At 37.1% G+C, this 22,926-nt stretch overlaps 2 protein-coding genes across 6 annotated transcripts in view; both read left to right on the top strand.

The window, feature by feature from the left end:
• Window positions 1-15,926, top strand: part of LOC107693839 (ubiquitin carboxyl-terminal hydrolase 20) — a 29,241-nt gene extending 13,315 nt beyond the window's left edge. For 2 of the 5 annotated variants that reach the window (XM_016493366.1, XM_016493367.1), the window contains exons 20-25: window positions 1,109-1,190; window positions 1,472-1,580; window positions 2,144-2,246; window positions 5,176-5,244; window positions 5,367-5,525; window positions 8,096-9,503. In XM_016493366.1, coding sequence (XP_016348852.1) covers window positions 1,109-1,190; window positions 1,472-1,580; window positions 2,144-2,246; window positions 5,176-5,244; window positions 5,367-5,521 — 518 coding nt within the window. In that variant the 3' untranslated portion in view covers window positions 5,522-5,525; window positions 8,096-9,503. Of the gene's footprint in view, window positions 1-622; window positions 918-1,108; window positions 1,191-1,471; window positions 1,581-2,143; window positions 2,247-5,175; window positions 5,245-5,366; window positions 5,526-8,095; window positions 9,504-12,184; window positions 12,300-14,645 lie in introns of those variants that run through there. The other 3 variants (XR_001634793.1, XM_016493369.1, XM_016493368.1) reach the window with 3 other exon arrangements.
• A 1,974-nt stretch (window positions 15,927-17,900) lies between these two features.
• LOC107693847 (prostaglandin E synthase-like) lies at window positions 17,901-22,374 on the top strand. Its single transcript, XM_016493376.1, has 3 exons — window positions 17,901-18,136; window positions 18,433-18,515; window positions 21,289-22,374. Exons 1-3 carry the CDS (start codon window positions 18,029-18,031, stop codon window positions 21,536-21,538), a joined length of 441 nt encoding a protein of 146 aa, XP_016348862.1. The 5' UTR covers window positions 17,901-18,028; the 3' UTR covers window positions 21,539-22,374.
• The last annotated feature ends 552 nt before the right edge of the window (window positions 22,375-22,926 follow it).

Below are 22,926 nucleotides of genomic sequence, written 5' to 3'. Positions count from 1 at the left end.
CAAACAAAGTAGTTTCACTTTCACAACGAAACACACAGCGCCTTCACGACATGTCTGCAGCGGCAACAATACTACAGCGAGAATAAAAGTTGCGCCTTCTTTCTTTGCGTGAACATTTGGCCGGCGTTATGCAAATCTTCCCACATCGTGACGTAGACATGTGGGGGCGTGTTAGAACGAGTCGTTTTAAGTAGGCGTGGTTGACGCTTAACTTTTATAAAGAATATCTCTTTGGATTTGAGACTTTAGTCTTTGCAACTTTACAGATCTTCTTTATGCACCAAGAGCTTGTAACACTTCAAAGAGAAAGGAAAAATTGAAATCGCATCATATGACCCCTTTAATGGATTTACTGGCTACAGTATGTGGTTGATGACTTTGATGTAAACTGCAGCATAATGGATGGTTTAAATTGCAAGAACGATAGGTTGGCATCCTCTGGCTTTTTTTTTTTTAAAGAGACAAACAGTCTTCTACTGTAAATGTTTGTGTTTTGTCTTCTCTGCCTGCATGTAAAGATTTGAGCCTGTCACATCTTCTTGCAGCTTTTTTTCCCTCAGTGGAAAATTTACCATCAGAAGTTTATCTCGGATGCTTGAAATTGTTTTTTTTCCTCCTCTAGAGCTCCATGTGATGACTCGTATGTGAACTATTAATTATATCAAGCCACCAAATTTAGTGTGTAAATGTTTTTATGTGAGACAGTTTTTCACATAGAGCAGTGGTTCTCAATCTTTTTGACTCGAAGGCTTCTTCTGAGACAGTATTCAAAGGCCATCCTATCTGAAGCTAAAATATACCTCTGGTACTTCTGCTGTAATAAAAACAAATAAACTCAAAAATATGATGTCAGTTTAATGTTATACATCTTCATTTTCAGTATTTTAATTAAGGTTGTGTTAATATAACTAAATGTAAGTATTTTTAAAAACTTCCGAGGGCCCTTCTTTTGAAATAAATAACCACTGACATTGTATTAAGTGACACAGTAAACTCCACCATTTGGTGCAAAATAATTAAATAATTAATCATATTATTTTATCTTTTACTTAAACTTTTTCACTTACTGTAAGCAGTAAAAACTTGACTCAGGTGTGATTTTATACAGGAATCCCTCCTACTAAGTACCATTATGTGGACGATCTGGTTGTGATCCTTCCCCAAAATGTGTGGGAATATCTCTACAACAGGTGAGTCATGCATAGCAATGCACATTTCTGACGTTTAGAAAGTCCTCAGGACGTTTACCAGCTTAGTGGAATATGGGATGACTTTTGAGCTTTTGATCTGGTGAAGTCAACAAAACCTCAGTCCAACCCTGAACTATGGAGTTCTGTCGGTTCAAGACATCTGATGTCATGTGTAAGGCACTCCACCAGCAGTGCAATGTAAACATTGTTGAGTTATGTGTTTGCTCTTTTCACTGGCCATACTTTGAAAGTTTCTTCATGTTTTGAAAAATTTTTCACAGGTTTGGGGGAGGCCCGGCTGTGAATCACTTATACGTGTGTGCCATCTGCCAAGTAGAGATCGAGACTTTAGCCAAACGCCGGAAACTGGAGATAGACACCTTCATCAAGGTGGACATATTACTTCAAGTGACATCCAAGTACAGACAGATTAGTGCCTGCTTGAGTGTTGCCGACTTTTGTAGCCCACTTAAAAGTATACAGTGAGATGCTACCCACCACCATAAGACTGGGAGGAAGCGTACTTGAATACTGTTCCTCTAGGTTATGTCCTCAGATCTGCAGCATTTTTATGTAACATGGTGTGGAAATTCCTCTTGGAAGGAGCATGATGTTCTTGGAAGTGTTTGGTGCTCGTAAAAGCCAGAGAACTGATGAAACACAGACTGCATGCTGGACAGATCAAGGGTGCAATCTGCACTGCAATCTTACCAGAAGTGCAGCATCTGTGAGATGCATCACTAGCTTTGAATCAGACATGTTTTAAAGCTTTGGAAAAATCTGAAGGTCATGTTTGAAACTCAGCAGGTTTGCAAGGGGCACCTCAGAATGAAATAAAACATAATTGCTGTATAATACAATATGGTCAAATGCTGAAATGCTCAGATTGGTTCGAGAGAGTTTGATAATCCTCATATTTCGCTCTCTGTTTCTCTTTGTCTCTCCGTCTACAGTTAAACAAGGAGTTTCAAGCTGAAGAAGCGCCTACAGTCATCCTGTGTATCAGCATGCAGTGGTTTAGAGAATGGGAGAACTTTGTCAAGGGCAAAGACAACGGTACAGTCTCATACAAACAGAGTAATGCACATCTCAACAAATATATGATACTGTTTATTTTTTTTATCGGAGAGAATATGCAGCAAAATAAATCATTTTATCTGTGGCATTTAGTTCACTGGCCTGCGGGAGGTATGTAAGTGTCTGCATATATTGTGCGACCATTGTGACGTGTTCTATTTGTATTTGAACAATTGACGTGTATGTAACGTTGAATGTAAAAATCAAAATTTTTAAGTGCTATAATCAGGTCCCCGAAGCATATACCAGCCAAGGAAACGTGAAAAAGATTAACCCAGTAACTTTGTTTTGGTAAGCCTTTTTCTGAAAGCGTCTGAGAAAACAAGCGTGTCTGATTTCGCTCCCTTGGTGAGGTGGCAAAGGGATCTCATTATAATATTACCGCCCCTTCATCTGTAACTTTCTACCCACGGCGCCATCATTTTGATTTCACAAGTGACAACGGTGTACCAGCTCTAATGCCATGGCGAAAGTTTGAGCAAAACATGCTAACTGTTCTGCCTTTGTCTGCATAGATGAGCACAGAACACTATTTAGATCTAAAATAAACATGCAATTTATTTCCCAGCTGTTTACCTTCACAGACATATCCGACTGTTTTTGTAACTCGTGTGTTTTTAACGTAAACCTTTGTGTGAATGAGAACTTAGTTTAGTACTCACATGCTGTGACAGCCGCTTTCTGTCCGTGTGCTTCAAATGTGTGCACTCAGAAAACCGTATATCAGAAGTTTAAACTCATATGGTTTAAACAGCATGATTTCAGTGCGATAAACATGATAATCAGAACCAAAACAGATGTTTTTTTTAGCAGGTCCAAGCTGTAATGGCGCAGCTCTATTCTGGAAAAGGGGCGGGGAGCAGCAGCTCATTTGCATTTAAAGAGATAGGCCTGCAAAACAGCGTGTTTCTGCTTCCACTCAAAATAGGCATTTTCAAAATGTTATAATAAATTATCTGTGGAGTATTTTGAGCTGAAACTTCACAGACACATTCTGGGGACACCAGAGACGTATATTACATATTGTAAAAAGGGGCATAATATGTCTCCTTTAATGGAAAATTGCAGTATTTATTACAAATAATTTATCCTTGCACATTTTGTTATTTGTGTGCCCTTATAAACTTTAATCAAAAGCATTAATATCCCCTCCCCCTTACAATGACGTCTCATCTCTGATGATGTGTGAGTGTGAGGGCTGGGTAATTAGTTTGTCCAATGGCCAGATGTGTTGCAATCCCTTTCCTCCAGCAACTTGTCACTCACATGAAATGATCAACAATCCAATCAATTCCCGATGGACAAAAGTCCCACACTCATTTTTTTGGTCTTGTTTGAGATGCCCTTCACTCGCATTTTATGTCATAATAGGGAGGAACAGTCAATCACAATCTCCAATAAATGCTGACTTGATAGGTTACCTGAAAATAAAAATTACTCATAATTCATCAGTTAAGCCCCGTTCAGACTACACGATTTTGGCACGATTTGCTTGACGTAGGGTGTCGTGGGGATTTGTATACGACAATGGCCGTCGGGACGCAAGATTCAATCGTTTCATCTCGTGTAGTGTGTCATAGTGCACGACAACCGATGCCATGTCTGCGACGCTTCACGACATCAACACAGAAAGTCTAGCATGGTTAATTTTTTTTCCGTTGTCCACGACGAGTTCCGTCACAGACACAGGCCAATAGGAGCAGAGAAGTGCCTTCGTACATGCTTTCAAACATGCCGAAACGAAAGAGAGACAATGGTATCGGTCCTGCTAGGTGTAATTTTCACAATGGAGGAAATGTTCGTGGAGCTATGGCTACAATACTCCTGCATTTATGATGTTTTCTCGAGGGATTACTGCGACAGAGTGGAAAAGGCCAGTTAAAAACTATTTTACCTCAGTTCTCTTTGAGAGTCCTCTTCATGCAATCCAGATTTGTGTCCCTGTTAGGTTTTCTTTCTTGTTGGGCTTTTCTGACGACAAGACAGGGCAGAACACGCTGTTTGCTAGCCATTGTTTGTTTACACTCATGTCACCATCTGTCTAGTCCCGCACTATCGATGACAAGCATGCACGTCGTTAAAGACGGCAAATGAAGAATATTCGGGTAGAAACGTGTAGTCTGACATGTTTCTTGTTCATGATACGACAAGATTTTAGGAGTCAAAATTGTGTAATCTGGCACAGTGACTGTCCTAACCGACAAAAAAATTGTGTCGTCTGAACCGGGCTTTACTCAGCCTCGTGTCATTCCAAACCTGTATGACTTTCTTTCTTTTTTCTTTACACAAAGATATTTTGAATAAAATATTCCATTGACTTTCACTATTTGGCCAAAAATCCCTGCAACATTTTTTCAAAATATCTTATTGATATATTTAACTTGTGTTCCATTGAGAAAAGAAAAATTACTGAAGAATGACTTAAGAATGAGTAAATGATGATAGTGTTTTCATTTTTTGGTGAACTGACCCTTTAAGGCTTTGAGTAAAAAGCATTGCCAAAGTCCATGTCACATTTAGGTAAATTTTTCTGATGTAATAATACTCCCCAAAAATTGTAAACACTGTGACTCTGAAACACATTTAAAACATTGCTCTGTTTGTTTGAGTGTTTTGACCAGCCTGACATGGCAACATCGACTCAACCAGTGGCGAGACTTCTAGCTCTGCCAAGACCACCCTCTGTATTTTCAAGAAAATGTTTGCTTATGCACTGTAAAGGTCATACTTTGGTCAGGGCCTAAAGGTCAGGTCTTTTTCATCTCTCTCTCTCTCTCTCTCTCTCTCTCTCTCTCTCTCTCTCTCTCTCTCTCTCTCTCTCTCTCTCTCTCTCTCTCTCTCTCTCTCTCTCTCTCTCTCTCTCTCTCTCTCTCTCTCTCTCTCTCTCTCTCTCTCTCTGCTGGTTTAGAGCCACCAGGCCCCATTGACAACAGCAAGATTGCAGTAATGAAAGGCGGACATATCCAGCTTAAACAAGGTATGGACTGTGTGTGTATGCGTCAAACTAACATGTCTGTGACTCATCTTGTGCTTCAAAACCTTGTCTGACTTGCATATGTGTGTTTGTATATTGTTCATTATCTATGGCTTGGTTTGCAGGCGCAGACTATGGGCAGATATCTGAAGAAACGTGGCAGTACTTGTTAAGTATTTATGGCGGTGGGCCAGAGATTGCAGTGCGGCAAACCATCAGCCCCCCAGACAATGACACACATGGTGAAAGGAAGATAGAGGCAGAGACCAGAGCCCTCTGAAAGGGTAAGACACAGAGTAACCACAAAAAAGTATTTAAACACTAAGCCACACTTGTATGTGTTATGTGTACTGCTGTCCAAAAGTTTAGGGAAAGTAACGATTTTTTTAAGAATTCCACAAATTATGTCATATATATATATATACTGTATATACTTGTATTAAATTTGCCAAAAGTGACAGTAAAGACATTTATAATGTTACAAATTATTTCTATTTTAAATCATTTGTTTTCTTTTTAACTTCCATCAAAGAATCTTGATAATTGTTTCCACAAAAATATTAGGCAGCACAACTGTTTTCAACATTGATAATGACAATAAATGTTTCTTGATCCCTAAATCAGCATATTAGAATTATTTGAATGAACGGTAGTGAATTTCTTCGCATTCTATAAAATAAAGTATCATTTATTTGAAACAAATAGCACAAACATTCTTTTCAAACAAAATAATTTCACAAAACTGTTAGGTTTGATATGAGTAAAAAAAGATATGTTGTTCAAAATGAATACAAGTATTTAGCCACTTTTTGGTTTTCAAATGTTACAGAACGTGTGTGTAGCTGAAGCAGTGTCTACTCTTCTGGTTTACCTGTGTGAACTTGAGGGGAACCCTTTATACATCCTCTAGTCTGAGAAAGTGAAGTTAGGTCTGAGAAAAGTTCTAGAACCATTAATACTAGACATGTTTCATCAGCGTATGGTACAGACCGGTATGGTGTAGACTGGCTGATTCATCACTAAAGAAATACATCACCCTTGTGTATGTGTCATTCAGGAGTGGTGAATTCCCCAGAGTCACCCAGTGATTCTTCAATTATAGGGGCACTTCTACTACTTGAAATCCTGAAAAATTAAAGATCTAAAAATTTGGTTCGTCTTCATTTAAAATATTTGTCACTAGATCTGATAAAGGTCTTGATTAACTTTCAGGTGGATTTTGGTATAATGTGTAATGTATTTTCTGATAGTGTGTGTGTGTGTGTGTGTGTGTGTGTGTGTGTGAGATGGTAACATGATTATAATGACTATTCACATTTTGGAAAATGTGTTGAGTAAGCTATGGACTTGATGTTAACTTGAACTAAAAAATAACAAAACTTAAAGGTGCAGTATGTAATCTTTCTTTCTTTTCTCTTCTGTATTTATAAAGCACTTTCATCACAACTCACGGTTTACCCAAAGTGCTGTACAATACAACTAGAATCAGAGAAATTTGAAAACACAATATAAGGGAGCACAAGATAACACAAACACAATTATATAACTAGATAAAAGCTATTGACAATAGATGTTTTTAAGCAGGGACTTAAAAATTGGTAAAGAGGACGCAGTTCTAACAGAAATTGGTCATTTGTTCCATAGACTAGGACCAGCAACAGCGAAGGCTCGATCACCTCTGCAGTGGAACCTCGTTCTAGGAACAGAGAGGAGACCAAGATTACTAGATTTTAGGGACCGATTTGGTTTGTGAATGAAGATTGCTTCTGAAAGATATGATGGTGCTTGGTTGTGTAGAGATTTAAAAACAAACGTTAAAATTTTTAAAACAATTCTAAATTTGATTGGTAGCCAGTTTAACGAAATAAGTATGGGAGTGATGTGATCGAACCTCCGTCTGCCTGTCAGCATCCTTGCAGCAGCATTCTGAACCAGCTGTAGGCATATTAAAGAGGACTGACTTATACCATACTATATGGAATTATAGTAGTCTAGACTAGATAAAATAAATGAGTGAATAATCTGTTCAAACTGTTTTAAAGAGAGTAGAGATTTGATTTTCCGATAAACGCCGTAAGTTTAAAAAACTTGATTTAACCACTGCACTAATTTGCTTTTCAAAACTCAGGCTACAATCAAAAAGAACACCAAGATTTTTGGCACAATATTGTATATAACAATAATAATATTGACAGCTAGTGGTTGAAAGGGGTACTGCAGTGCAAATTCAAAATATTGTTTCTCCCACCTCTCCTCCTCAGACGCGACAGACCAAAACAAAAACAGGCATGCACATTTTCAAAGTAGAATAACTGGCTTTAGCGTTGTTTTTCGGAGAAACGATTATGTGAACTTGGCATGCTTCCTAAATATCTGCGAATGCATTATGGTGTTCTTATGCTTTGGTACAGACAAAAAAATGACATACAGCACCTTTAAAAAAAAGAACAAAGAAAGAAAAATGAAAATAAACAGTTAGTTTGTTAATGACTCTCTCAGATCATCATAGTGTAAAAAAATAAAAAATTAACATTGTGTCAAAAGGGAAGCCCACTGTCTTTGACTTAGAAAACTCCTGACATATGCTACTATAGTTATATACTATTATATATTATACATATACTACTTTAAAATTATGATTTCTTTTTTTAATACAAATTTTTACGTGAGTTTTTTTAAATGTCCCCTAGGATGATTTTGATAGGAAAAAATATAAATAATGTTACTTTTTTCCTGTAAAATCATCCTAGGGGACAGAAAAGTTCCCAATAATAAAATAATCATATTATTTTAAATATGATAAAACTTTCAGTTGTTATTGATAGGTTTTCTTTGTTTCTTTGCTCTGCTGTAGGTAATGAAGACCCATGTGTGGATGACCGTTACACACTGCGCTTACATTTCTGTCTCACAAGCACTTTGTGAGCTTTTCTGTGGATCTGCTAACTCTGACAGAGCTCTCCTAGTGTAGGAAAGGGTCTTATTTATTAAGTGAGTAAATCTGTTATCAGACACGCACATAAAACATATTTAACATTCATGAACAAGCTTCATTCATGCGTGCTGGTGATATGCTTGTTGCTGTCGTCAGTGGGACTAAGGGCGGTGATGTAAGCCTTTCTCAGTAGTGCAGAGGTAAATACATAATGCATCACGCAGGACACATTCAAATCTTTGTAAGAGCTCTTTGCTGACGTCTACCTAGGCAAAATAAGACTTGAACTTAGTACCTGCATGTTCAAAGAAGCTTTCCCTGCCACCCAAATCCACTATATCACTATGAAATCAAGCATGTTGACACTTTGAGTTTTTTGCGATGAATCATAATGGTGGTGAAGGATTAAACTTTCACTATTTCACATCAAAGTGAGTTCTGTTTACGTTCCAGCTCACTTCCTATACCTCCGTGATTTATGAAAACTATTTACGATTTCTGATTCATCTTAAGTAGCAACAGGCTGTGATGTCATAGGTGACTTTGCCTTTTCATGTTGATGATAGAAGTTTTCTTTAATCTAGGACTGTTTACTCAAATGCTACTGAAATTTGACTATCATCATACAATATAAGATAATATTTAATATTATAAGCTCAGGATGCGTTTTTTTTTTCTGCCATTAAATATTACATTTTGTTTTAATGCACTTTACAATCCTCTGTTTTGGCATAGCTCCATGCTCTGCCCCAATCAAAGGAAGTGAATCTTTAATGGATATCCCCATTTCAGTGCCCCAACTGACACAGGGTTGCGCAAGCTACTATATTTGTTCAGTATTAAATGGTCCTCCAAATTTTCTCTTATTTCCTTAGACTGGCAAAAACATAACTACTTACTCAAATGCTTGATGTGCTGTCTGTTAAAAGCTGCATCATGTATATGTTACAATGTTTTAATGATGCAGCACCACAGCCCCAAATGAAACTAACGTAACGTAAACTACATTTCACTAAGGGAACGTGCAATGAGGCGTATCAGATGTGTTACAAAATGTTAATAGAATGCTGTTATACTAGTTTAAGTATGTCTTTTCAGATGTATTCTTTGTACATAATAAAATGTAACAGTTTTTATTTAAGAAATGTCTTCTTTTCTCATAAGCAGGTCAGAATTGTGCAGAATTGCTGAGTAAGCAATAGTCCGTTACATATTTTGTTGCAGGAACTTAAAATTCCTAGGTAACTTCTGATGTAATGTCTTTTTAACTTAAGTGATTTAAATGTTAAGATCTGTCTGATTTGACAAATAGAAAAATAAAGCCTGTTCTTTCTCCACAGTGTCTGTTTCTTTTATTTTATTAGTTGATATACACAATGACAAATGACAATATTGTTGTTCCCAGATTTGTCTTCCTGATCTATGAGCAATGGCTGTGATGGGATTACACTCATAACTAGTTTGATCCACTTATAAACTTCAGATCTGTTTTGCAAAACCTAAACCCATGCTCACACTGAAATGGAAATCGTTATTTAACTAGCATTCTAATTGTCTCTGTGCTTTTTTTATCTGATGATTTTAAATAATTTCTTTAAAATACATTTTTTTAAATGTTGTAATAAATTGCACTGGACATTGACAGTTTACCCAGTGTTATTCTTGTTTATTTATATACTATGATAATATTTATAATTAGCTTATTTTGTTAGTTTATTTTATATTTTTATTTAACTTTATTTTTATTTCAAAAAAATTTTTTGTACTTAAACTTATTTTGTGTCATTTAGTTGCCAAGGCAATATATATTAATTTTTTATATTTATGTTTATTTATATATTTATCCTAATTTCAATTAACAAAAAGTTTTGATTAGTTTTAGTCAACAATAACTAAATCTAAAAATAAATAGCTCAACTCTTCAGCTTTTTTTATTTATTTTGTCTGTTTCTTAATGCCTCTTATTCTCTGCATACTATCTACCTACCTAAAATTACTTGTTTGCCATTACAACGTTTATATATATATATATATATATATACAGTGGGTGCTTGAAAGTTTGTGAACCCTTTAGAATTTTTTATATTTCTGCATAAATATGACGCAAAACATAATCAGACTTTTGCACAAGTCCTGAAAGTAGACAAAGAGAACCCAATCAAACAAGTGAGACAGAAATATGTTCTTTGTCATTTATTTATTCAGGAAAATGATCCAATATTACATATCTGTGAGTGGCAAAAGTATATGAATCTCTAGGATTAGCTGTTAATTTGAAGGTGAAATTAGAGTCCATCTGTTTAGACGTGTTTTTAATCAGTGAGATGACTATCAGGTGTCATTGCTTGCCCTTTTTTATTTAAAGAACAGGGATCTATCAAAGTCTGATCATGTTTGTGGAAGTGTATCATGGCACAAACAAATTAGATCTCTGAGGACCTCAGAAAAAGAGTTGGTGTTGCTCATCAGGCTAGAAAAGGTTTCAAAGCCATCTCGAAAGAGTTTTGACCCCACCAATCCATGGTCAGACAGATTGTGTACAAATGGAGGAAATTCAAGACCACTGTTACCCTCCCCAGGAGTGCTCCACCAACAAAGATCACTCTAAAAGCAAGACGTCTAAAAGTCCACTAGGTTTCAAAGGACTACAGGCTAACTTCTAAGCAACTAAAGGCCTTTCTCACATTGTCTAATGTTAATGTTTATGAGCCCATCATCAGGAGAACAGTGAACAACCATGGTGTCAATGGCAGAGTCGCAAGAAGAAAGCCACTGCTCTCCAAAAAGAACATTGCTGCCCATCTGCAGTTTGCTAAAGATCATGTGGACAAGCCAGAGGAATACTGGAGAAATGTTTTGTGGATGGATGAGACCAAAATAGAACATTTTGGTTTAAATGAGCAGTGTTATATTTGGCATATGTCCAGCATAAGAACCTTATCCCATCTGTGAAACGTGGTGGTAGTATTATGGTTTGGGCCTGTTTTGCTGCATCTGGTCCAGGACGGCTTGCCATCATTGATGGAACACTGAATTCTGAATTACACCAGCAAATTCTGAAGGAAAATGTCAGGACATCTGTCCGAGAACTGAATCTCAAGAGAAAGTGGGTCATGCAGAAAGACAAACGACCCCAAGCATACAAGTCGTTCTACCAAAGAATGGTTAAAGAAGAACAAAGTTAATGTTTTGGAATGACAGTCAAATTCCGGACCTTAATCCAATTTAAATTGTGGAAGGACCTGAAGCAAACAGTTCATAGGAGGAAACCCACCAACATCACAGAGTTGTTTACAAGAGTTTACAAAGTGTTACAAGAAAGAAGCAGTTACAAGAAACGTTACTTGCAGTTATTGCTGCAAAAGGGGGTCACACCAGATACTGAAAGCAAAGATTCACATACTTTTGCCACTCACAGATATTTAACACCGTATCATTTTTCTCACCAAATAAATGACAAAGTATATATTTTTGTCTCCTTTGTTTGATTGGATTCTCTTTGTCTACTTTCAGGATTTGTGTGAAAATCTAATTATGTTTTGGGTCATATTTATGCAGAAATATAGAAAATTCTAAAGGGTTCACAAACTTTCAAGCAGCACTGTGTATATATATATATATATATATATATAAACACACACGAAAGCGTAGTTCTCAAGCTGAGCTATTTCCATGGGTCTATCACAGATAAAAACTGCGTTATTAAATTTATAAGGATCCATATTTAGCTCCCAGAGCCCCAGGCATTCTTTAAGCATGCTGAGGAACAGCTACTCAATGTTACCTTCATGCTCTTAGCTCTGTTCATCTCATTTATCTTAATCACCACTCCCTACGTGCCCCCACCCTTCGTCTCCATCCTCCCTTTGTCCTCAGACAGCCTCTGGAATATTGCTTCAATCAGCTGCTCTGTATAAACCCAAATAATCTGACAGGGAAGGTGAATATTTATATGACAGAGCTCGCTATCAATGCTGATGTCATTGTAAGTCCTCTTTCTGTCTGCAGGCTGAAGAAAGGAGAGCGCAGAAGGAGGAGGAGAGAAGGATGCAGAGAGCTGCAGACCACCCAACTGAGCGCCAGTCTTGTCTGCTGGAAAAAGGATTGTAATTTTCTTCCCAATGTGAGTCGTCATTCCTCTCTTTTTGCGCAATTGCAGCATCTGGCTTTCATTATCTAAAGGGTCATTTCTGGAAATCAACATGTTTTGTGTATCACGTGGACAATAACATCTTGCTGGTCTACTGTGTCTAAACATTAGCATGTGTGGTACTAGCTGGGCTACAGAAACATCTGGCAGCTCTTTTGTTTAACACAACAGATAAACATTGCATTTCTGAGTCTAAATGGTCAGGCTATTGTTAGTCAAGATTCTGTTTACATTAACTGTTTATATTAACTGATAGTACCATGTGAATAAATTAACATCCTTGGTTCATAAAACATCAGTTTATAACTTTTAAATTGAATTCCTTTTTTAAAAAATGTATGATATTGTATTTATGGTATGAATAACAGTAACATTACTGTACACATAGGTGCAAAATCACTATTTTCACTGTCAACATTGCAGAAGTTAATTACTAAAAAAAACCTTTCTGCTTTATTAACAATTACAGTGGTATAAAATCTATCCAGAAGGTTCAGAAAAGCCTTTAAATGGTGGAAATCCTCACTAATGACTAAACAACCTGTTTTATGCAGATGAGGTTTGGTAGCTGCACTTTCTGCTCAGACTCATTGCTAATGTGAACAAACCCTCTTTGTCTTGCTGTTTTTGAAAGTTTCATGTTTTGAAGTGTATTGAAATGGCCTTTTTAATATAACATACCCCAATATTTCATTTAATATAATTGCTAATTTAAAAAATGCTCTGAAAATTACATGAATCAACATATCCATGTGATTTGGAGGAGATTATGCGGTCGGCAACCAGTAAATCACCAAAACTCAAATGTTTAAATGTCTCTATAAAAGTGATTCCCTCCAGTAATTTCAGACACAAAGGCAGCTGGCAAGAGGTGTTAATGATGAGCTCAGAGCAATGTTGTCAACCAGATCAGGCATGAGGTAATAACCTTGTTATTAACACTTCGGTGCGTGCAGAGCTACATCTCTGTCAGCCCTTCACAGCTTGATTGCTCAAAATGTTCAAAGCTAAGACCTGTTTTTCAGATGTAGTCTTATTAACAGATACAACACCTGATGCTGTAATCACACTGTAATATAATTATTTGATAGAAATGAATATTCTTGAAATGAATGAGCAATTGCATGAGGTATTGATATTAGGGTTTGCATCGGTCGATATTGAGCATTTAATTGTTCATGCTCATTTTCCCGTTTTTACATTTACATCACCTTTGTGTCATTTAAAATGATCTTTAAAGTCCCCCTGCAGTTACTAATTTGATCCCTTAAAACTCATCTTTGATAACCTTGATGACCTACTTAAATGTTTTTTTTCAAAATGTTTCTTTATGTAATGCTCTGTTGGACACATAATAGTAATTGATATCAGTAGCCTTTGGCTTGACTACCTTATCGAACAGCTAATAATGTGTTGTTAATGTTACACAAACCATGTTCCTGTTCACCATCTCAGACAGTTACCTTCTAAAAATCAACATCCTTTGGTAGAAACACTTTGCTGCAAGTTGATAGGATTAGTTACATGTTTGTGAAGATGGGGCTATTTCAAACCACAATTTTTGAGACTTTGGTAGGCCTACACTGCAGTTTTAAGTGGAAAATGCGAAGCAGTGGTGTTGACCGATGAGTTTGCACATGGTTTGTCTTTAAGTATATTAAAAACACCAGATAGATATATAAACAATGTTATAAACCTTATTTTCACCACAGGGGGTCTTCAAAAACATGAATAACTTAATGTTAAACGTAATCTTTAGCAAGTCCATTTTTCATACTGTACATACTGTACAGATTTGCCTAATGGTTATAGAGTTGGACTTGTAACCCGAAGGTTGCGGGTTCGATTCCCAGGTCCGGCAGGGATTGTCGGTGGGGGGAGTGAATGTACAGTGTTCTCTTCCACCTTCAGTACCACGACTGAGGTGAGACCCTTGAGCAAGGCACCGAACCCCCAACTGCTCCCCGGGCGCCACAGCAATATGGCTGCCCACTGCTCAGGGTGTGTGTTCACTTCTGTGTGTGTGCACTTGGATGGGTTAAATGCAGAGCACAAATTCTGATTATGGGTCACCATACTTGGCCACATGTCACTTCACTATTTCACTATTGCACTATTTCAAATTTATTTGTAGCATGAAAAACGATTGTTTTTAGTATAGTAATCAGCATCATCTGACTGAATACCTAGGCTGGTATTTTAAGTCTTTTACCCAGAGTTCTTGTAAACGGCCATCCATGTTAGGTTTAGTCGAAAGCTAATTGTTATGAGATACATCTCTGATGCCATTAGTTGAATGTGTTATGTTTCTTTCTCCAGGCTGGACGGTGGTCCGAGTGATGTGCATGGACTGAAAACACCACAGAGACTTTAGCAACAGTAGCGACAATGATCAGTGTCACACCCAGGATTCTCAGGGTGGGAGGATACAGCTTCACTGATCTTTGACTATGGCAAAATAGGGACTGCATTAGCTTCCGATATTCTATATGTTCAGAAAGTAATGTGATTTCAAACTAAAAACAGAGGTGTGGTACTGCATTTTTGAGATAAACACTCATCTGTGATATCGTATTCCAGTTTGTCATGTTTCTAACCGACAATAAGAGATTGAAATATTACTGACCATGTTCCAATATTTGCACACTGACCTTGTAAACTTATGACCTTTCAGTAATTCCCTGGCAGTCTTCAGTATAGCCGATACGTTTGTGGCCTGCAGTGCACACGCTACAACGATTCTCTTTTCTTGTCTCAATGCATCCTTTTCAGTTTTCATCTTGTACTCCACCTTGTAATTGGCACTACCTCCAGGCGAGGGTTTGAACAAAGCATTCCTAGGAAAGACCTATTTAGACATAGTTGCTTTCTCACGCTCTCTTTTCTTTTCATATAGCTCTTTTCACACAGACACATTCATTGTTTGCCATCTTATGTTGCATCCAACCATATGACGAGTCCAAGCTGCTGTTAATCAGCGATTGCGTGACAGCCAGTGCTTGAATGAGTAAATGCCTCTATACTGCAAACGTGTTTCAGTGTGTACCTTTTAAAAGTTGATGTCATATAGTTTTCTGTTCTTGAAAGCAGTTAGCATCTGACCACATTTTGGAAATAACATACAGCAATGGGTTGTGCCATTTGCACGCAGTTGATTGATATGTGGAGTGTTTCTGGCTCACGAAGAGGCCAGACATCAGTGGACATGTCTCATTTACCAGAGGTCACTCAGCAGGACTACCACAGACTCTCAGGCCTCCACTATACTTCCTCTTTCTCTGATGCGGAGGACTGTTGTGATGACATCACAAGCACAAGCTCCTCCTCCTCCTCGGACTATCTCAGAATAGACTGTTGACACTTGTGGTTTCAGACTTTTGCAGGTTACTCACACCTTGTGCCGCATATTGCCATTCTTTTTGGCTCCAAATTCTGTCACTCACAATGTGACAGTGTGACAATGAAATATGCTTAGTCTGCCCAAATTAAACTAATGAGGTCCTTGTCTTGACTGTGTGGAAAGGGATTGTTCTCTCATCCACAATGTTCCGCAGTTCAGTTCCTGCTCAATTTGAGCAACAAACCCATTATTGTCAGGGAAAAGCGACAGGTCTAGCTGTTATGGATGCTGAAATTGGACCTTATTCATTTAGAATCACCTTTTCTTTTATCATTACGGATAAAAGAACACTGGTTTGGAAATTGGAATGCACATTCTATGATGTAAAGACTTTAATGGTTTCTCCTCTGAGGAACGAAAACCTTCAAAATGAACATTGTGATAAAATGATGCTGTTGTTTTATGCCTAAAAAAAGTATATACGTGGCTCCTCTTTTCCTATTGATCTATTTATTATGTTTTTAAGATCTGATTAAACAGTATTGTTAAAGCCATTAGAGCTGAATCTAATCACAATATCCAGTGTGCTGTGATTGGCTGAATACCTCAAGCGTGTGACGGAAATGTTGCGCCCCTTACCATATTGTGATGCTGTGTCCCGGAGTGACAAGACAAAAACATTAAAACCCATTATAAATGAGGCATTTGTTGCATCCAGTGGGGACATAATTACGGATTATAATGACTTATACTGTCTTTTTACACGTTGCATTGCATCGCGCCGCGTAAACATAAAACCGTCTGCATTTGTGTGTGTCCTCTTTTGGAAGACCAAACAAAGTAGTTTCGCTTTCGCAACGAAACACACAGAGTCGCCATGACATGGCAGCGGCGGTGGTAGCAACAATAAAGTTACGCCTTCTTTCTTTGCGTAAACATTTGGGCGGCGTTATGCAAATCTTCCCACACAGTGACGTAGACATGTGGGGGTGTGTTAGAACGATGCGTTTTAGGAGGGCGTGGACAAGTCTTAACTTTTATAAAGAATATCTCTTTGGTTTTGAGACTTTAGTCTTTGCAAGATTAGGGATCTTATCTATTCACAAACAGCTTGTAACACTCCAAAGAGAAAGGAAAACTTGAAATTGCATCATATGACCCCTTTAATAGTAATTAATTGCTTGCTGTGTTGCTGCACTTAAACGGATAGTTCACCCAAAAATGAAATTACTGTTATAATTTACTCAAGGTCATGTTCCAAACCTGTATGTCTTTCTCTTTCTTCTGCAGAACATAACAGAAGATATTCTACAGAATGTTGGTAACTTGCATTGTATGAAAAAAAAAAGGATAATGTTTTTCACCTCATGCTTTTAAAAGCGGGAGATGTAGGGTAGTGGAACAGGGGCGGTTTGCAAGGTCTAGAGATGAAAAATTAGATGACTAGTGAACGTTTACAAACAAACAAAACAATGGGAATGTAGCGCAGTGGAATGCAAACAAGCTATATGTGAACAAACCCTTAAAGAATTCTGCACACATAGAACGCGTTTTGTATTCTACTGCGCTGCTTTCCAGTTTTTTTTTTTGTTTGTAATGTACATAGCTAGACCGACATGTTTGACCACTGCGTGTGAGTGATCGTCAAATTGAAAATAGCCTACGCGTCTCGTGACCATTTTTTTCATTCCATTGCCTGCGTTTTCTTCCCATTTATTTCAGCGTTTTCTTTTAACCTTCAGTTCCTGTATGTGTAGAGGCTTTCAAAGCCACTGTAACAGCTTAAAAAATACATATTTAACAATGAAGTAACATATTGGTATTTTGGAGATTTTCTTAGTAGCTAGGCTATATAAGAACTGATTGCAAACAATTTCAACTTGTTAACACGCTGTTCTGTAAAAAATGTTACATTAGTCTACTGTTGATTGGGGTCAAGACCTAGACATACAAAATTAATAAATATTAGTTGTTTATTATAATTTCTTCGATTATATTTTTCTACAATGTGTTTTTCAGAGTTGCTAATAAAAAGCCTACAGCTAAAGCCTACCATACATTTTCCAGCATAGGCTTTCTGCTATTTAAAATGTATTCCAACTGAAATGTAGAGGAAGTTCTACTGTTAACATGAATGTAAGTAAGACTGGAGTTGTTCATTTGTCTTACCTCATATGGGACAGTGTGTCACTGGCAGGGAAAAACGGAAGTCCGCACGTTCAGTGAAAGTTTTTGTCAGGTAGTGATTTGGGAATAGGTTGGGCTAAACGGTCTGGAGGTCGCATATAAAAACTTCTCCAAACGCCTCTCCATCATAGCGTATATATACAGACACACACAGACTCAGTCTGTCGAAGTCAAGATGCTCGGAAGCGATGTGCTGTTGTGCTTCATCTTCTACAGCACGCTCCTTATCTTAAAGATGTACATCATTGCCATCATCACGGGCCAAGTGAGACTTAGGAAAAAGGTAAGCTGTGGAACTTTTTATTCATACTTGTAAAAATAGTTTTCATGCTACTGCATCAGACACACCGACGCGACAGAATCACTGCTACACAGTCGCGTTCCTTATGGAAGCGTTTCTTTGTCGCGTCGAACGTGTGGAGTGTTTTTGTTTTGAATAGAAATCCGTATAGTCTGCATACTGCAGCTGTCTGGATTAACTTCTGAAATCAGTGAAGGTATAGTTGGTCAGATATGTGTTTTAATAGAATGACTTGACATCTAGATTTATGTGTAGTAAAACAGATGTGTATTTGACAGGCGTTTGCTAATCCAGAGGACGCTGAGAGACACGGAGGTGTGCAGTTCTGCCGCACTGATCCATATGTGGAACGCTGTAGGAGGTAAGAGCACAATACTACATGCTACTAATTAGAGTGGAACTCCACAAACATGGATATAGGCTACACTAAATGTTTTTTGTTGTTGCCATGTTACACCTATTGCATGCCAGTATTAACGAATTACTAACATCAGCAATATAAATGAAACAGCTTTAAAGAATAACAGTAACAAAATAGCATAAAAACAATATGACATTTAATACAAGAAATGTAAATATATATATATATATATATATATATATAAAGGATTTGCTTGTGATGTCTTCAAGTTCCTGTGAGAAACATTTGATGATATGTACATTAGGGGAATGTTTATTAGGGGGTTTATGTTGCATTTTTATTTAACATATAGTTTTGGTACACTGTGACTGTAATTTTGTACAGTGAATTTCTGGCATTTTTTTAATATAAATATAATCCGATTTTTTATACTTTGTAAGGTATTTACTATTTAATTTTCATAATTTCCATGTACATGTTTTACATTTATCTTCAAAAATTAGTTTTCATTTTTTTCTATTCACATGGTTTCAATTTTCTGACTGGAATATTTGAAAGTTAGTGTTTCTTGTCTGTAAAAACATTGGGAAAGTTAAGCTTCAGTCTTTTTCCCAGTGGGCCCATATAGTTGGAAAAACTGCAGGATGTCTGGCAGATGTCCTTTAGTTATTTTCTGTAGTGTCGAAATCTTCGGAAAAAGAATACAGGTATGACAGATATGTGTGAAAGTTCACAGGTCCACAATAGGAAGTACATTATAATCCATAATAGACTACATGTAGCTAAGATATCTTTATTTTCCCAGTTGTATTATTTTTAGTCAAAAGTTATAAAGGTGCGCAGTCTCCATGTCCATGCCAGTTAGCTCAAATTCGTTTCCACAGCAGACTCTTCTCAGTATCTGTATTTATGTATGTGAGCACATGAGAGAAAGAGAGACAATGTATTATGAGACTACACACTTTAAAACAATCATAGACTTGGCTGCCTGTTAGGAAACATTCATTACTTTAAGCTGCAGGCCACTGCAGGGTACTTCATTGTTTGTTTGGCAGTTTCTAACTTATCTTAGGAAACTTGCCTGCTCTGCCCAGTCACAGCCCACTCTGCACAATCTGAAAATGATGAAGATGTTATTTCAGTAGACTGCTCTCTGAAATCACTCAATTTACATGTTGGCACTGGAAATTCTTGTTTCCAGTAAATAAATAAAGAAGGGTATTTACTGTATTGATGTGTCCTGAGAATAGCTTGTAGTTGCCAGATTGGTAAGAGCAAGTCCTGACAAGACCGTTATTTGACCTTAATTGCAATGCATTCACAAAGGTATTTCACTACAACCCTGTGGCTAACAAATATCTACAAGTGAACAGAAGCAGGAAGACAGTGTTAAATAGAACTAATGGTTGAAAATTCTTGTTTGGATCAACAACTTTGTTTGAAACCAAAAATGGTTTCAGTGACAAACAGACACATTCTTGATCTTCTGAGAAGCCTACAGAAGGAAAAACAAGACATTTCAATAATCTGTTAGATTATTATCTTATATTCATATTATATTATTATAAATCACCATAATCTTTATTAATATGATTATTATGTTTTATTAAAATAATTATTAATATTATTTAGTTGCAAAGCAATTTGGCAGATTAATATAGAATGGAAAAGATGTGTGGTCACAGGGGGTGCGTATATCAGCTATTTAGCTATCACTTTAAACCTGTTGCATACAATCAAGATTATTTATCAGGATCTAAAACTAAAACGTTTTCTAATAATGGATGTGGAAAATGGTGATTAACACACAAGTGAAAGTTATTTCCTGTTTTGAAATTGAATCCCAGCAGGAAATGACTTATAATGCACTTTGGGCAACTTAGTTGCTATTAAATGTGCTATAAATAAATAAATAAAGTAGAAGCTGAAGTATAATGGAAAGTCCTTGTTGCGTCAAAGAGATGAGGAAGAATCTGTGTAATGCAGGATTTCACAAGGATGACCAAGCACTGCTACGTAGCTGCTGTGCTGAGTTAATAATGGGAAATGTGACCATAATGTATTCATGGCGTAATGAATGTCAACATAGTATGATTAATTTCTTTTAAGCAGGTACAGGAAACACTTACAACTTCCTATTGCTGTGACTTGTTCATGGGACAGCCACTGCCATGACCCACTGTGAGAGTGATTCAGAGTGAAAGTAAATTTACATCGCAAGATCGTGCGAAGTTGGCAACGTTTACTGTCCAGGCATGCTGCCATTAGACAGAGCCAGACAGTTTACAGCTGAAGTCCTGATCAAAGCCAGATGTTGAGCGTACATTCCTCAGCTCTCGGGTTCTGAGAAAAGCAGTTTTCCATATGTATTTCCACAGTCTCGAGCATTCAAAATACCTAAAAGAGCTATTAAATCAAATACAGTGTTTAGAGTATAATAATAGCAAAACGTAGCTGAAAGAGAGGCTGAAAGGACAATAATGTGGGAATGCGTGAGGGATGTGGGCAAAACTGAAAAAGAACTTACTCATCATGAGTTGAGCTATGATTAAACAAGCATGGTCATGCTATGCAGAACTGTAACACCATTCATAAATGGCACCAAAACTATTTGTTTGCTATACACATCCTATTTATGTTTTCGACAGCTTCCAGCAGTTCTCCTTCTCTTTACACTAATACACACTCTTTTTCAAATAAAATGCCTTTATTTGTGGTTTACCTGCATTCATTTTTTAACTGTTTGTCTGTGTGTGTGTGTGTTTTTTTTCAGAGCACACCTCAATGACATGGAGAACATTTTTCCCTTTTTATTTCTCGGAGCCATCTACTCCATGACAGGCCCCTCGTATGCAGTAGCACGACTTCATTTTCTGGTCTTTTCCCTGGGTCGAGTTCTTCACAGCGTTGCATACCTGTTGGCACTCAAAGCACCGACACGTTCATTCGCCTATGTCCTTGCTCAGGTGCCTTGCGTTTCCATGGCAATACAGATTCTCATGGAAGTAGCCTCATTCGCATGACCCTCTCAATAATGACTTCTGTGATTGATCAAAACTTATGGTTACAACTGTGATGCAGAATGCTGCTTTACGGACTTACAGCATCTCAACAGTAATAGAATTAAAATTTCACTTTAACATCAGACTTAATAGCTCTGTTCTTAAATCCCAACATTCATTGCTGTTATTTTTGTTTTGTTTTTTGTTTTTACTGGACACTACGGTTTGTATTGTGGTTTGCTATGTGTATTGTCGTATTAGCATTCAAATGAAGGTTATTTAATGTGATTTATTTTCACATATACTCAGCATATTTATATATTTGATACAACAGGCCTTATTCTCTTTGAATGGACCTCAAGTCTATAGTGCAGCCGTTACTTGCAAGAATTTTGGTTCAGTGACCACCAGCTTTTCACTTTCATACCGCAAAGCTTATATAACCAATAACTGCTGAGGACAGTTCAGGGTCCATGTGACTGTTCCACACTTGTAAAAATTCCTCTGTTATTAGACCATGAGCCCTGCAGAGCCCAGGCCTTTCAAATTTATTGTAGCGTTAAACATACGCCGTTGCACAAAGACTGTCCTTCCTCTTTGTCCACCAGGCTTTGGGTTTTCATGATTTCGAGAACAGCCGGGTGCTTTCACTTTGGTTTTTGTCCTCAAGAATGCTAGTTTTGGTATAATGTTATGGTTGTATTAATTCACCACACAGCACTTTTGATATATAAATATTTTCTGTTTTCAAGGTATAACTTATTTAATTTTTTTATATTATATAATTTGTGTAGTGATGTTAAAGTTTCTAAAGTGATGATGAGAAAATCAATAGTTTTTATAATAAAGGAATAATGAAAGGCTTTGTGTGTTCATGGCTAATTGTGATACTTTATTGACTCAGATCAAGAAATGAGACAGTGGACTGCATATGTTAAAAACAAGAGCTCGGAGAGAAAGGGACAAAGAGAGAGAGAAATCAAAAGAGATGGATAAGAATAGTTGCCAAACAGGCAATTATAACATGGCAGACTGCATTGTTACTTCTCAGTACAAAAAGGTCAGGAAAAAGGCTGACAGGAAAAGATAGACAGGTTCAGGAAATTTGTGAGAAAGGCATGTTTTTGCTTCACATTAAAATAAACCAGACCTCCAGCACTATCACGGATACCATAAATGTCCCGACTCAATCTTAATTGGTTTGATGAAAACTCCACTGCCACCAATGGTGGAAGTAAATCAGGATACATATGTGAAAGAGCAGCAGAAAAGTGATCTTGCTGGAGAGCATGAAGGGAAGCGGGTGTTTGAGTTTGCATTTGAATCTATAATGATACATAGTGATCTGAAACATGCCCTTGCTTGTCATTTTCCCTGGCAGTATGCCTAAATGTCTGCATACATACATG

Source organism: Sinocyclocheilus anshuiensis, unplaced genomic scaffold, assembly GCF_001515605.1.
Source record: "Sinocyclocheilus anshuiensis isolate Anshui unplaced genomic scaffold, SAMN03320099.WGS_v1.1 scaffold1392, whole genome shotgun sequence".
In the NCBI taxonomy this organism is placed as follows: domain Eukaryota; kingdom Metazoa; phylum Chordata; class Actinopteri; order Cypriniformes; family Cyprinidae; genus Sinocyclocheilus; species Sinocyclocheilus anshuiensis.
Note: the sequence above shows the minus strand (reverse complement) of the source record. Positions and strands in the feature narration are given on the sequence as shown.

What these genes read in the sequence shown, in the direction of transcription:
- LOC107693847 (XM_016493376.1), top strand. Translation starts at nt 18,029, where the DNA reads ATGCTCGGAAGCGATGTGCTGTTGTGCTTCATCTTCTACAGCACGCTC. An exon ending in AAGTGAGACTTAGGAAAAAG is followed by an intron (nt 18,137 to 18,432) that starts GTAAGCTGTGGA and finishes TGTATTTGACAG; the next exon opens with GCGTTTGCTAATCCAGAGGA. An exon ending in TATGTGGAACGCTGTAGGAG is followed by an intron (nt 18,516 to 21,288) that starts GTAAGAGCACAA and finishes GTTTTTTTTCAG; the next exon opens with AGCACACCTCAATGACATGG.